General features: G+C 36.8%; 1 protein-coding gene across 3 annotated transcripts in view; it reads left to right on the top strand.

Annotated features, from left to right (window-relative positions):
- ANKS1B (ankyrin repeat and sterile alpha motif domain containing 1B) overlaps positions 1-17003 on the top strand; it is a 1071061-nt gene that overhangs the window by 584151 nt on the left and 469907 nt on the right. For 2 of the 3 annotated variants that reach the window (XM_065937407.1, XM_065937398.1), the window contains exons 13-14: positions 451-1040; positions 3000-3072. In XM_065937407.1, the coding sequence (XP_065793479.1) occupies positions 451-1040; positions 3000-3072 (663 nt within the window). The remainder of the gene's footprint in view (positions 1-450; positions 1041-2999; positions 3073-17003) is intronic. The other variant, XM_065937415.1, reaches the window with a different exon arrangement.

The following is a 17003-nucleotide window of genomic DNA, read 5'->3' as shown; positions in this document are numbered from 1 at the left end:
TGTTTTTTATTTTATTTGCTTGGAGAAGGGTAAAGGGATGTCATTATATATGATCTTGATTTACCTGCCTGATGTCCTAACTGTACAATGATTCATTTACTGCAAAAGTTTGAACATGGGTGTCCCATTTTAAGAAAACCTAATTTTGCTATCCAGTATAAAATATACTCCCTGGGGACAAAGGAGAAGGGTGGGAAATTACTCAATTAATACCCAATTCATAAGTTTGAAATATACCCTAAGGTATATCAGGAAGATCTGGTACACACACACATTTATTTTATCCATGGCACTGTAGGGTGATGGGCATTTCATAAAGTCAGGGTATCACTGTGTAACAATAAATCAACTGTTTGGACATTGCACAGGTTCAAAAGGGTGCTGCTATTGTATCAGGGCTTTCAGAGTCCTTTCCAAATGAGCATCCAGACCTTTTTTTCTCTTTTGCAGATGATCTCTCTCAGCAGGAGGACAATGAGCCCCCAAAAGAATATGATCCTGGGCAATTTGCAGGTCTCCTCCATGGATCCTCTCCAGCCTGTGAGTCTCCTGAAAATCCATTTCATCTCTATGGGAAAAGAGATGAACGCGAAGAAGAAAAAGATGAAGTCAGTTTGGCAAATAGTCCTTTGCCTTTCAAGCAAACTCCAATAGAAAATAAGTCAGAACCTGTGGTAAAGAAAATTAAACCGAAGGTGGTCAGTAGAACAATTTTTCACAAAAAAAGCAGCCAACTTGAAAACCATACCATTGTTGGCACAAGAACAGCTAGAAGTGGATCCCGGAATGGGGACCAGTGGATTGTGAACACTGGGGGATTTGTGGAGAGAGCATGTACCCTGGGGAGAATAAGGTCATTGCCGAAAGCCCTGATCGACATGCATTTATCCAAAAATGTCTCTAAATCGGATTCTGATCTTATTGCCTACCCTTCAAATGAGAAAACATCAAGAGTTAACTGGAGTGAATCTTCACCTGCGGATCACAGCTCTAAAGGGAATTCTGAAAGAACACCATCTTTCACTTCCGAATGGGAAGAAGTAAGATTTGTTCTTGTTATTCTTTACATAAAGCTTTAGCACCAAGCGAGTTTTGAGGGAGGGATTTTCAGCTTTTTAAGTCTTTCAGAGGGAAAAAAAAAAAAAGCTAACACATATAGATCCAAGTGGAAAGGAAAAGTTCTAGAGGTAATACATGATAATTTCACAGCGAGCATAAAAACAAACAGTTCCACACATGAGGGGATATCTGTTGTTTCCATAGAAATTGATCTCAAGCAGAAGTAATAACTAGCTGTGAGGTACAGGAAAATGTTCACATTGTGCCCTACTAAGCATTGCAGCTGACAAATGGAGAAAAATCTTGGTATTTTTGTTTGCTTTATATCATTTTGTTATTTGCTAAACTCTGTTAGCTCATCTTCCTTCTTTAAAGTATCTTATAATTTCAGAAGAGCTTCTTAAAATCTTAATACTAAACAGAAAGGTCCTGGCCCTTCTCCAAGTACCATACGAAAAAACACAAGTTACTTAATATTTCCTTTTACAAGTATTGGACATTAAAGATAAATGTGTGCAGTCCAGTGTGACCAATATAAACTCTACTTAAAGACAAAGTCTTCAGTTTCATGGAATTACTCAGGAAGTAAGTGCCCTTTTAAGGTTAATCATATATCATCCTTTCTCCCTGACGAGGACTACATCATAAAGTAATGAAGTCTCTTGCTTTTTCTTGAATTTCTGCAAAGAATGGACCACACTCTTCCTCAGCATTTCATCCTAAAATGTCACATTTTGTCTCTCAAAAGATTGTGCCAGTAGAATTAGGTTTTGAAACACAATAGGTCACTAGAGTATTCTGAGAACTAGAACTAGAAATGGTTCTGGTATTGACATTCTGAATTGAGCTGTTTGAGAAAATCACTTAATCTCTCTGCATCTGTTTCAGGGTGAACAAAATGGGACATTTAAGTAATGCTCATTGTCATTTCTGAAACCTGCTGTCTCACTAAGGCTGCTAGGATGATGAGCAGGTTTAAAGCATAAATAGCCTAAGCTCAGACAGTCAAATCTTTCTATGAATTCCATACAGTAGTCTGATAGTTTACTCAGATCTATCCATTTCTTATATTTATTAACTCTGCGAATAACATATTTAACTTATCTCTTAGAATCAGGTTGTTGCCATTCCTAGATTCTTGTGATTATATGCTACAAATAAGCTTGTGGCTGGTCATACCATTTAAGCAGAACTTGGTCCCAATGGCCATGCTTCACTGGTCAGATGAGATGCATGCTCTCGGATCCAAGGAGAGGGTAGACATTGTCACATGAACTCATCCTCAGCTCCTTACCCTTCTGAGTTTAAAGAATACACAGTGTCTAACTTACTGACCCATGTAGGTCCAAACAAAGTTCATTTTAGGAAATACAAAGAAAAGGCAAGCTGATTTTGAAAGTTTAAGAAAAGGAAATAAAATTTGTATTTCTAAAAGCAATTCAAAAGATGTCTGCCTCCTTTTAAATCTTTCTCTGTTGGTCTCTTAATTGGAGTTTTGCAGTGGCAATAATATCAAGAATATATGCTCCTGGCAGTGGAAAGTCAATTTAAAATGCAATGCTGTATGCTCAGTGAAATGAGTCAAACAGAGAAAGATAAATGCTATATGATATCACTTATATATGGAATCTAAAAAATACAACAAACTACTGAATATTGCAAAAATGAAGCCGACTAACAGATACAGAGAACAAGCTAGTGGTTACTAGTGGAGGCCGGAGGGACAATACAGAGGTGAGGAATTAAGAGGTACAAACTACTGGCTGAAAGATAGGGTCAAGCATGTATTGTGCAACACAGGGAATACAGTCAATATTTTGTAATCATTGTAATGGAAATAGCCTTTAAAATTTGTGTAAAAAATGAAAAATTTTAAAAAACAAAAGTGCAACACAAGATGAATGTAATAATTCATTTTATATGTTTTTTGTTTCACACAGATTGACAAAATAATGAATTCCATAGATGTTGGAATTAACAGTGAACTTCAAGAAATTAATGGTGAGAACACAAGTAAGGAAATCTCTCCTTTGTGTTGTAATGAATAAATGTACTCAGGGACTAGTTATAAAATGATAGGAGTCTATAGATAATTCATCTTTTACCATAATAATAATAGCTACAAATTATTTCTCTCTATTCATGTCAAACAACCACATCTCTAAACAGCATCAACTATATAGATTTAGCAAACTGAGAGATTTTCTTCCCCATGTGCTATTTTACTATGCCAATTAACATTAATGTAGAGCTAAGTATGGGCATGCATGCATGCTAAGTCGCGTCAGTTGTGTCCAGCTCTTTGTGACCCTATAGACTGTAGCCCACCAGGCTCCTCTGTCCATGGGGATTCTCCAGGCAAGAGTATTGGAGTAAGTGATCATTTTTTAAAAAGACTAAATAATTTTCACTGAAACATATATTTGTTTTAGTCTTTAAAAACTAAAAAAAAAAAAAAAAAAAAAACCCACTAAAAAAGTACCAAAATCATGTGACTTTGATTAGTGACACAAACATGGTATGATGATATGTGTAACTATCTCTTTCGCACACAAATGCTGATAAACACGGAGGACTTTTCCAGCATCCAAAGAGCCAGCCTAGAAATGCATGTTGCCAGATAGTTCTTTCAGACATGCTTAAAGAATAATTTCAAGAAACCTGTAGGAATGGTTTTTTTTTTTGGACTGATGTGAAGGTAAGAATGTGTTTTCTTATCATAGTAAGTTCTCTGTTACTGAGACTATTCAAGCAGAGACTTAATGCATCGCTGTTGGAAAACAGGTGACATTGAACAGTAATATTACAAAAAAAATTCTTCAGATAGTACCATAGAATTGTGAAAACATTACAAACATGATTATAATGAAAATAAGAGTAAGTGTTAAAAAAGCCACTTGGGCAAAATTGCCTTTCAAGGACATTTTAGTAGTCAACAAATCTAGTTTATTTTCACTTAATTCTCCTCTTTTCCCCTTCAGATTGCCATCTATCCTTTACTCATGTTTTTGTACAGTGATAATGAAAATGAAAGACTCAGTCCCCAAAGCATCATTACTATTAACAAAGACTGGTTCTGTGTGTGCCTTAATTTTCACTTCTTAATTACACACTAATTATGCACTAAGTGACTGACCATAACATGTGGCATTCCAATTGACCATTAGGCCATTTGTGAATTACAGCTTTACTGGGCAGAAGGGTTTTCCCTCGCGAGACTAGCTAGAACTAGGGAAGTGATAAACAGCCCCGTGAGGAGGATATTCCATGTCTAACGTGTTGGGGTACCGAGTGTGGTCAGGAAATCGCACGGTGAAGTAAAAAGTCAGACAGACATGAATGCAAATATCAGTCCTGCTGTTTACTCGCTGCTTGATCTTAGGCAACTCACTCAGTTTCCTCATAAAATGAAGATATTAGTGTAGTCATTGTAGAAACATGTACAATGGCTTGTGAGTAGAGTCTGACATATGTAGACATGTATTAAATTTTAGCTCTCTCTTGCTCTATCATGAGGGAGATGTTGTTTTAGACACTATGGGCATATGAAGGAAAACACACACCAGCCCTTCTTTTAAGAACTTTATAACGTCAGCTAGTCTCACAGCTTTCACGTTCAATTTGTTGTGTTCCCTGAAATTGTGATGTGTCAATTAGAATGCAGGTCATAACAAAGATGACAGTCAATTGGTACCAGGGAAGAGTAATTACTAAAAGAGACCATAAATTCCAATGTACCCTGGCAAAGAGAAGAGAAAAAATCTAGAATGTATTGATTTAAATGTTCTAAATTATTTTGAAATCTGAGTATTCTCTTTTCACTTGACAATGAGGAAGAGATGTGCAATGAAATCAACACGAGGTAAATTTAGAGTGAACATGGGAAATACTGCTTTACCAAATATGTTATCAGTGTCTGGAATTTTATTTTGGAAGGCCACTGAACCAAGCACTATGCCTGGCTTCATCAGAGCTACATAGTTTTATGAGCATTTATGATGTTTGTTGCTAAAAATCTCAGAAGGTGATTCAGTTCAGTTCAGTCGCTCAGTCGTATCCGACTCTTTGCGACCCCATGACTGCAGCATGCCAGGCCTCCCTGTCCGTCACCAACTCCCGGAGTTTACTCAAACTCATGTTCTTTGGGGGAGAATAAAACCATAAGCAATGGAGATACATGATGGATCAAGAATCAATACTGAATTTTCCAAGCTCTTGACCCTTATGTTTCACTGTTTTTATTTGCCCTCCCCTGACCCCGCTTGCATTTCTAATTTCAAGTGTTTTCATAAACAAAATATTTATTGAACCAGAAAAGGATTTGGAACTCCTCCATCTTCATTCCTAAAAATTTGAGCAGTTCATTCTTCAAAGTTTGAGCAGTTTCTATGAATCATATAACTAGTTCCACTCATAGAAATCAGTTTTCTCTCTCTTTTAAAAAATTTCCTCAGCAATTATATAGAGTTAAAAACTACTGGCAGCCCCAGTTGTCCAGGACTAAGATAGAAATTAAAGTAAATAATATTTACTGAATTTATTTTAGGTCAGTCCCTTAGGTTCTCACTCGGACTCACATTAATGAATGATTTTTACAAACATAGTGTCTGGCTTCCCACTGGAAATCAGACTTAAATGCCAAACACTTTGGCAGTAGGATTCAATTATATTTAATACTTCACTTTACGTAGAACATCCTGTTCTTTGGTTATGCTATACATGTGATGTGATAGTACATTTTGCATCATCATGTACTCCCAGATATAGGGTTTTTTCAGAGAGCAGGTTTTGAGGTTCAGATTCCAGTGTCACGTGTCAGTGGTTTTGTGACCTTTGATCTCAATTTCCTCTCTTATAAATTCAGATTTTTAACAACTCCCTCATAAGGTTGCTGCAAGGTAAGCAGGTGATCAATAAATATAAATTCTCTTACCTTTTTATCCAGGTATACATAACTGATTCTTCTACATAGAGTATGTACCACACAGCAAGAAATACTTGGGAAATCTTGCTTTCTTTTTGACCAGTGAGAATTGTAGTTAAGCTTTAACTATTCATATTCTAAGTTGCTTTCATGTGAAGTCTTTCTTGAAGTTTTATTTCTTAACCATTGTCTTTATATAACATAGAAGTACATTCAAGTTAGGAAATTTACCATGTTCACTGGAACCACTTCAGATTGTCACACTTTCCAAGAATCAGGTTGATGATCTTCTTGATGAAATTGAGGATCACTTAAAGAAAGAAAGTGAAAGTGAAGTCTCTCAGTCGTGTCTGACTCTTTGTGGCCCCATGGACCATAGCCCGCCAGACTCCTCTGTCCATGGAGTTTTCCAGGCAAGAGTACTGGAGTGGGTTGCCATTTCCTTCTCCAGGGGATCTTCCCAACCCAGGGATTGAACCTGGGTCTCCAGTATTGCAGGCAGACGCTTTACCATCTGAGCCACCAGGGAAGCCCACTTAAGTAAAGTAGAGGCAACAACTGGCTCCACCGGGCCCACTTATCTTACATAACAGCAAATACATAGTAAAATCAAATGCCCAGAGTTTACCATACAGGGGTGGTAGATAATCTTATAAACAAACCCCCTAGTTATAAACTGGTTTCTATAATCTCCTGCTATTTTACTTTAGGTACATGGACTGTATTAGATTGATCTCAGGTACCTGAATGTAAAATTAGTATTTCATTAAAAGGTATTGTTTAAAGCTGGGATTTTTTTCCTCTTATACTTAAGACTGAACTGTATTCAGAGGAATATTCTAGAGTCTTTTAAAACTCTAATTTTGCCAATATATGAATTTCACCTAAGTTTTATTTATAAATGAAAGCTATTAAAAATGTATTTGTAAAGGCTTTTACCATAGACTGCACCATCTACATTGGATACATAAAGTAATTCTGAAGCTATTTGCTAGCTATTTACATGGCTCTGAAAGCTGTGTGTGTGTGTGTGTGTGTGTGTGTGTGTGTGTGTGTGTGTGTGTGTGTGTGTGTGTGTGTGTGCGCGCGCACGCACACGCGCGCATAGTCACACAGTCGTGTCCGACTCTTTGCGACCCCATGGACTGTAGCCCGCCAGACTCCTCTGTCTGTAGGGATCTCCAGGCGAGAGTGTTGGAGTGGGTTGCCATGCTCCCCTCAAGGGGGTCCTCCCAACCCAGTGATCAAGCCCAGCTCTCCTGCACTGCAGGCGAATTCTTCAGCATCTGAGCCACCGGGGAAGCCTGAGCAGTAGTTAGTGATAATCCACCATCCTGCTTTCTAAGCTTTTGCTTTTCTTCCTCCAGGAGTCTAAGGGCCAGGTAACAGTGCAGGGTTCCTCATAGCCATAGAGACCCTCCGTGGAGAGTTTCTAGGAATTTAGGAACTCACTGAGGCAGACTAAGGGGCCTCCTCCTGAGCTATGCTCCACCTTCTTCCCGGTCCACTGGAGGGAGAGAACTCACATGGCACTTTCCCCAAAGAGCTTCTATTTCTGAACGGCTGGGGCGGACATCCCCACAGCTTCAGAAGTTGCTTCCCCTGATGCTTTAGTCGCTTCCAGGTCCCTGGTATTTATTCACATGGCTTAGATCTGCATCCAGAGGGACTTTGCCACTGATGCAGCTGATAGCTGTCCTGCTGAGATTGTTGATGAGAATATCATTCCTCGGACTGTAGGAGAGCATGTTTGTTTTTTGTTTTTTTAATGTATTTAGAATTTCCTAGAGTTCCCCTATTAGAGAAATGACAAAGAGGAAAGAAGCTGAGCTGTATTCCTCTTTTCCTGTGTGCCAGATGCTCTGCAACTTACTCTTGTGAACATTCAATCCTCTGAATAAGTCAGTGTGGTATTATACCCATTTTATGAAGAAAGGGTAACTTGTCAAAGTCAGCTCCTTCAAGTGTAGATTGATTTCTTCCTGAAGTTCATATTCCTTTCAATAAAATACGTTACTATACAGAACAATGGAAGCCAGACCTTTGGTTCTTTCTTAGTTCAATTTATATGCATATGCACTATAGGGAGCCAACTGAGGTGCTTAAGTGTGAAACCAACCAGTTGCTCTTAGCAAAACCTAACTTGGTATGGAAGACTTTAGCTCAAACCCCAAAGCCCTCCTAGAGCACAAACCACATGGTCATATATTAAAAGGAATCACAGACCTGAATATCTCCTACCTCCCAAAAGTGAATGCATATGCTAATAATGATTTGGGTTTCACTTATTTTCAGAGGAAGAATTTCCTTGCCTCCAGTAATATTCTTTTTTCCATGAACTGTTAAATTGTACATAAAAGCCTCTCTGTGAAATGCTGTGCAACAGGCATAATTTATTTTTGATTTTTATTTCTCTTTACAGCATTATTTTTAAAAGAGCCAACTGGGGAAGGTGGGTAGTGGAATACGCTAGCATACAAGCACACTGTTTTGTCTAAATCAAGAGAGAACTTATTTTTATTATTATTTTATATAACACTTCACTGAGTAACTTGTTTTTTTTCCCAGATAGATTAAATCTAAGAAATCCCTCAATAATAGCATAACCATGTAGCAATGTGAATTAAGTAATCATTAGACTAGCCTGAGTTCACTAATCTTTATCAAGAGATAGTATTTAATCAACCAAGCAATTGTGTCCTTAGCAAAATAGACCCTAAAATTTATTTAACATCTTTTATTCTAAATAGTCATTAAAAACTAAAATAACCTACATAATATAGATTTTGATTACTAGAATATGGCTGAGATTCTCTGGTTTTGAAAGTACAAGTAATATTCATATGTGAAATTCAGTTTCTCTTAAGTATGAAGTAATTGGGTGTTATTCTGTGGCCTAATATTTACTTATGATGCATCAATAGTTGGAACTGGTACGCTGTTTTCCCTTCAACAGAATATTTAATCTTCTAGAAGAGGCCTAGAGAGGTGAGCAAGTGCTATCTTCAACTTATACTGATACCCTTTCCACACCATCGTTAATATATGATCAGTCAACATCTGTTCCCATACATCCCATGATGATAAGTTCACTACTTCCAGAGATTATACATTTTATTACTGGGAAGCTCAAATTGTTAAAAATTCATGTTTTTCAAGTCCCTTCTATCCATTTTCCCTTAAAAAATCTTCAGTGAAGCAAAGGATGAATACTGCTGCTGCTCATTGCTCAGGCATGTCCGACTCTGCGACCCATGGCCTGTAGCCCGCCAATTGCCTCCGACCATGGGATTTTCCTGGCAAGAAGGCTGGAGTGGGCTACCATGCCCTCCTCCAGGGAATCTTCCCAACTCCAGGGACGAATAATGACCCATCACTTCTAATAAATTATGACTATCTTAAGGATAGACTTCCCCAGCGGCTCAGCAGTAACAAATCCGCCTGCAGTGCAGGAGACATGGAGATGCGGGTTTGATCCCTGGATCAGGAAGATGCCCCAGAGAAGCAATGGCGACCCACTCCAGTACTCTTGCCCGGGGGACAGAGGAACCTGGTGGGCCACAGTTCATGGGGTCACAAAAAAGAGTCAGACATGACTAACCAACCAAACAACAACAAATCTTAAGGATATAGCTGATATTTTTAATAGACCACACACCTCTTACACATTCACCATTAAGCTGGAGAACAGTTGCCAAGAGTCTTCTTTGTAGACACTTTAAAAATAGTAGCTGCATGACTTCCACATAAATGTCAGTGCATTTTACAAAGTCTACCATCAATAACCTCATACTTGTAAGAGAGTAGGAGGTAAAAATAATTAGGAGTGATTTGAAATATAGATACAGACCTTCATAAGTTATGGATCATCATAATGATTGCTTTCAAATTTGTTTTGATACAAATTTGTTTTCCCAAATTACAGTGAGGAATGAAGTGATAAACATGAGTCATTTACCCATGAGAAAAACTTTAAAGCTTATACTGGTTATTTCTATGATACACTATTCTGATAACAAAGGGTTTCTTATCTACTAGCATTTTTGATACTTGAGTATAAAATTTTAGAGAGTTATATAAATTTAAGAACAATGATACCCAGCAATATCACTTTTAGGAATGTATCCTAAGGAAACAGGACAAGAGCAAAATATGTATACGTGTGTGTGTGTATACACACAGACACACACACACATATATATCATTTATGATCATTTAAGAAATAGAATCAAACCAAATGACCATTTATAGAGATTTGTAAAATCAGTTACTGTAATTCCTTATGATGAAATGTTGAATAGCTAATTAAAAATGACGTTGTATCTATTTGTATTACCATGGAAATATAGCCATAATATACTACTTAGTGGAAAAGGTAGATAACCAAATAAATTATCATCCCAACTTTTAATACACATGCGTGAAAAAGTTCTGGAAGGACATATGAAAAAAGTTAACAGTGGATGTCGCTGAGTAAGTTTATCAATGATTTTTATTTTCTGTTTTCCTAAATTTTCCAAAAATTTTTATAGTGAGCATCACTCACTTCAGTCACTTGGTTGAGTCCAAGTCTTTTTGACAGCATTTTCATTGTCTACATCACTCACTACAAGACGGAATGTGTAAATTTAGTAAATAAATTAATTAATAGTAAATAAATGGCAGTTTATGCAGTCATGAATATGCAAACATATATATGTAAACACTTATACATGAAACATATACAGTTATCAGTCATTACCATTATCAGTTAGTCATTCATTTGAGTCTGACTCTTTGCAACCCCATGGACTGTAACCCACCAGTCTTCTCTGTCTATGGCATTCAACAAGCGAGAATACTGGAATGGGTAGCCATTCCCTTCTCCAGACAATCTTTCCTACCCAGGGTTCAAATCTTGGTCTCCCACATTGCAGGCAGATTCTTCACCATCTGAGTCACCAGGGAAGCTCTTGGTGGTGATTAAATTTTGCCAAGTGAATTCTTTATTGAATGTGATTAAGTCTTTTTATCAGTTCTGAGTTAAAATAGGTGTGCTTCGGTGGTTTCACAAAAGAGATTCATTTGATTTCTTTTCGTTTTTGTTACTGGAAAAGCTAGTTTTAAATAACTACACAAATTTTTAAAGTATCCATAACCCAGCCCCTGATCAAAAATGACTTTTTTCTTTTGTCCATGTCCTGGTCTGTGTATATATTCTAGTGACCTTCTAGCCTTTGTCTGTGTACACTGTCAATTTGTATATAGTAATAATTTTATAGATAGAATTTTGCAGTCTTCATTTTCATATTCAGTTCAGTTCAGTCTCTCAGTCATGTCCTAGCTTGCTCAAACTCAAGTCGGTGATGCCATTTTCATATTACCATTTCACAAAATTATATTATCTTACTTTTTTCTCTTATCCCCTTGCTTCATTCTCTTTATGAATATCCAGTGTTAGCATGGTATATATGCTTGCACTTTTCTTTAATTTTATGCAATCCCAAACAGAAAGATGATAGATAAATAGATGAATGTTGCTTGTACTTTAAAAACATGAATTCATGCTGTATACATTTCTCTGAAATTTATTCTCATTTGACATTAATCATAGTTTTACCTTATTTTTATAATCAGTAAAAATCTATGAAACAAAATTGCACTGGTAAAGTTCACTCTCAGAGAGGAAAGGAGGTCTGGTCTGATTCTCATTCCTACCACTGCACTAACTTGCTGTTCAGTTCAGTTCAGTTCAATTGCTCAGTCATGTCCAGCTCTTTGCAACTCCATGGACTGCAGCACACCAGGCCGCCCTGTCCTTCACCAACTCCTGGAGTTTACTCAAACTCACGTCCATTGAGTCAGTGATGCCATCCAGTCATCTCATCCTCTGTTGTCCCCTTCTCCTCCTGCCTGCAAACTTTCCCAGCATCAGGGTCTTTTCAAATGAGTCAGTTCTTTGCATCAGGTGGTCAAAGTATTGGAGTTTCAGCTTCAGCATCAGTCCTTCCAATGAATATTCAGGACTGATTTCCCCTAGGATGGACTGGTTGGATCTCCTTGCAGTCCAAGGGACTCTCAAGAGTCTTCTCCAACACCACAGTTCAAAAGCATCAATTCTTCTGTGCTCAGCTTTCTTTATAGTCCAACTCTCACATCCATACATGACTACTGGAAAAACCATAGCTATGACTAGATGGACCTTTGTTGGCAAAGTAATGTCTCTGTTTTTTAATATGCTGTCTAGGTTGGTCATAACTTTTCTTCCAAGGAGCAAGCGTCTTTTAATTTCATGACTGCAATCACCATCTGCAGTGATTTTTGAGCCCCCCAAAATAAAGTCTCTCTCTATTTCCACTGTTTCCCCATCTATGTGCCATGAAGTGATGGAACCAGGTGCTATGATCTTAGTTTTCTAAATGTTGAGCTTTAAGTCAACTTTTTCACTCTCCTCTTTCACTTGCTGTATGACTGAACCTCAGTTTCCTAATTTGACCTCAGTTTCCTAATTTGAAAATTAAAAGATAGGACTAGATCTCATCTCTACAATTCCATGGCATACTTTTATCTTTTGTCTTATGGATTATTCTTTGGCAGAGTGTCCTTTAAAGCTTTCCAATTCTTAATTTCTAAGGACGAATGATCAATAAATCTTCAATATGTGTATTTCAACTAGTTTCTTCTAGGAATGTTGCCAGATCCTCATTTATAATACTTTTAAAATATATTAATGTTATAAAAGTTTATTTTAATTGGTACAGGTTTATAAGCTATTTAAGTTCTTTGTTTTTATATGCAAAAGTGACTTTCTCCTAAGAATCTCAGTTCTTTTAATAAACTTTATCTTTCACTGATTTTTAGGAGGCAGGGCTTCCCTGGTGTTTCAGACAGTCAAAAACCTGCCGGCAATGCAGGAGACATGGGTTTGATCCCTGGTTTGGGAATATTCCGTAGAGAAGGGGATGGCTACCCACTCCAGTATTCTTGCCTGGAGAATTCCATGGACAGAGGAGTCTGGCAGGCTACACAGGGTTGCAAAGAGTCAGACACGACTGAGTGACTAACACACACACACTAAATTACTAGCTGAAATCATGTGCAAATGATTAATGATGTGAATGGGAATAAATGAAAGAAATTTCTTATACTATACTTTGTCTGCTTCTTGGATCCACTGACCGTCTTATAAAAACTCTTAGTGACAGAAAAAGTAGTCAGCAATTCAGTAGTGTATGCTTTTCCTTAGGTTGCAGATACTGACCAAATACTCACAGTGGCCCATTTCTTATCCACTGACATGGCTTGACCAAGTCAAGGCACGCTCCCCCCACAGGTTCCTGAACTTTGGCTTGACCCCAAAACTAAACAAGCACCAAAATGCAGACCATTTCTCTTAAATGTTGATTCCAAGTCAGAAAATGATTGAGACTAAACATACAACTTGCCCTGAGTTTCTTGGCAACCGAGACAAAAGTGGGCTACAAAGCTGTCGTCATGAGGCATGTTTTCAAGGCATGTAGAGAAAGGAACTCTTTCCTAGCTTGAGACTCTAGAGGGAATTTCCCCCATGCATCATTTTGTAAAAGATATACAACTCAGTTAGGAACAATGCTTTCATTAGAATGCAGGAGCAAGGCGCAATGGTCTACTTATGACTTACACATAGACGGGTGTACAGTGATAGGGAAGTATCTCTGTACAGACCTTTCCTCTGGGGACTTTCATCTTTCTCCATGACATAAACGCGCACATATTCTAGAATATCGGTGTTGTTTTTAGTCACCCTTTCAAAAAATGCGCTCTTTATATAACCTGTTCTATGTGTTAATGACTTGAGTATCAGAATTTCAGGGGTGCTTAATAAAATTACAAGCATACTCTAAAATATTATGTGACAGTAAGGTTGCAGAGCTACTCATCATATGTGAAAGAGTATGAAATGTGGTATCAGAAAATGTGAGAATCCCAGTTCCATCCGTTGCTGGTTGTGTGATCCTGGAAGAGTTACTTCATCATTCTGAGCTTTTATTTTGTTATTCTTTAAAAAGAGGATAATAATAATTTCTTCTTCTTATAATTAAATGAGATAATTTATATAAAAGCACTTGTAAAGTAAATCTGCTAGTCAGTATGATGTTACCTTCATAGAAAGCTCTTTAACTTTTAAATTAGAGCTCACTGTGTTCATTTTTCTCTCCAGGCAATTGAATGCAGTTTATAAGCACTCAGTAAAATAGTTGCTTTATATCCACATATGGACTATTCACCTTCTAGAATGTTTCTTAAATAAATAAGCTTTTCTTCTTGAAGAAGTAACCAATAAAATAGATTTTCTAGTTCATTTTTATATATTAAAGAAAAATTTATTTACTCTATTAACAAAATAAATAAGGCCATTTCCCCCACTAATAAAAACAGAAATAGGAAGAAATTCCAGGACAATGAACTAAGATCAAGTGTGTGTACACATTCCTGATTACAGTACGATTATTGACAGTTTGATTTTTTTCCACCTACAGGTCAGCTCTCCTCAACAAACTTGAAAATGTAGGCAGTAAATTATTTTTTAAGTGATTATGCTAACAACTCACTATAATGTGGAGCTTTGAGAGCCTGAAGACAGAGTCTGAAAGATATAGCCAGATATGCTGCAGTCAGAGTCATCTAGATTCTCTAGATTCAAGGGAAATTGACAACAGAAGCACAAGTTATAGCCATGAGAAAAGAGGAAGGAGTGTCTGTTTGAATGTCCATTGTTTACTGATATTTAACCCTTTTTGAGTCACCAAATGCTTTGAGAGTTTGATGGAAAATGTGAGGCCTCTTGCAGGAAAAATGCAAATATACTTTAAAAAAAATGTTTTGTTTTCAGTCTTTCCCATACATAAACATATATGTATGTGCATATAGGTAAACATGTACAAATATACATTCATCCTGAGGGAGGAAAAACAACTGATATGCAAAGGAAATGTAAGCAGTAATGAAAAATTACCAGTTTAAAAAAAGATTTTCCAAACTCCTGAGAGTACTCCAGACTTTGAATTTCCAGAGTTGAAAGTTTTCATACGCATGATTAGTGCTAAAAATATCACCGAAGTCTCTCAGAGAAAAACATAGAGCCTCTCTTCCATTTGGGAAGATCTGAGCATGAGTTCCTATCTTAAATAAACATCAGATATAGTCTAGATTTGGAAAAGGATTAAATGGAACATTTCAAATTATAAGATGTCAAGTAAAGAGAATTTCAGTGTGCTTAGGTTTGATATCTAATACAAATTTAAGTTAAGATATATTTTATCTGCTCATGTATTCCTGAATCAAATGTGGTTTTATGCACATTTTTGGTTCAGTGACACAAAGGACATGGGGATATGCCAGATGCATCCAAATTCCCGTGGGCTCACAATGGTTTCCTTAAACCTGAGTGACCTTTACATCCTAAATTTCTTTACTGATCGTCTATAGTCTCAGTTTTAAGATTTCAGAGAGAAAAAAACTTTAAGAATTCATAATTATACCTTTTGAATGTTAAGAAATTTTCTTCCTAAAGATTTTAATTTGAAAGATGTATGTATTATTATGTGTATTCTTTCTCCAATTTTATCCCTCCATTTTAAGCTGTTTTAGAGGTGTCTCAGTGGTAAAGAATCTGCTTGCCAATGCAGGAGACATGGGTTCAATGCCTGGGTCGGGAAGATCCCCTGGAGAAGGAAATGGCAACCTCCTCCAGTATTCTTGCTTAGGAGATCCCGTGGACAGGGAAGCTTGGCGTGCTACAGTCCATAGGGTCGCAAAAAGTCAAACACAACTTAGTGACTAAACGACAACAAAACATATTCCACACACTGTTCTTTGTCTTACTTTTTAACTTTTTGATTAAAATTAATGGAGATTATTCCACAACAGAATATAGAGCACTTCCTGGTATTTATTTGTATGAAGTAGCACAATTTATTTACCTATCCTCCTATTAATAGAGATTGCTTTCAGTATGTTATTATAAACAAGGCTGCAGTGAATAACCATATTTCTTTACACTTGCAGACATATATCTGTTGGATATATTCCCAAAAGCTAAACTGTTGGTTCAGGGTTTACGGGTATTTGAACTTCTGAGAAGTATTGCTAAATTGCGCTTCTTAGAGGTTTTAATGATCCACCCCAATACCAGCAATGAAAGGAAGCCTCTTGTGTCCTGACTGATACACAGTGTTGTCAGACTTCCAGACCTTTATCTACTTGACAGGTGACAAATAGTATCTCTGTGCCATTTCTTGTATTGGAGTGAAGCTAAGTTCTTTTCATATGCTTACATTTCATTTATATTCACTCTTCTCTTTGAACAATCTGTTCATATCCTTTGCCCATTTTAGGAGATGTTGTTGCTCTATTTCTATTGATTTGAAGGAGTTCTTTATTATTAGGCATATAACTCAGTGTATTTGACAAAATTGTAACTACCTTTCCCAGTTTCTTATTTACCTTGTGGCCTAATCTGTCATGCAAATTTTTTAATAATTTTGTAATTGATTTAATCACGATTTTTAAAAATTAATGATTTCAGAGTTTTGTGTTTTATTAGGAAAGGCTCCATCACTCTGAGACTATAATAGAATCCTTGCATAATTTCTTCTATACTTTTATCATTTTTGTGTTTCTGTATTTGATCTGTATGCGATTTTCTCTTACATAAGAAATAAGGTATAGATCAAACCTTATCTTAATTGATGATGACTCAATTCCCCCTAAATCATTTCTTGTGGTCCTCACTGATTGGAGATGTACAATTATTGTATGCTTGATGTCCAGTGATTTTGCTTTTTAGTCACTCTCTATTGTGTGTCTTCTGTGTCTGCATCTATTCATATGTTAGCACCACACTGTTTTAGTCGTTCTGACTTTAAAATGTGTCATAATGTCCATTTTTCAAAGATCATGCTTTTCTGTCCAGCAAATTCATGCTGGCATTCCAATACATTTTAAATATTTGATCACTACCGACCACCACTCTGTTTCTTCAAGGACTAGAGATGCCTAA

This window comes from Muntiacus reevesi, chromosome 1 (genome assembly GCF_963930625.1).
Source record: "Muntiacus reevesi chromosome 1, mMunRee1.1, whole genome shotgun sequence".
NCBI classification, from domain to species: Eukaryota; Metazoa; Chordata; class Mammalia; order Artiodactyla; family Cervidae; genus Muntiacus; species Muntiacus reevesi.
The sequence above is the reverse complement of the archived record's forward strand: the minus strand, read 5'-3'. Positions and strand labels throughout refer to the sequence as shown.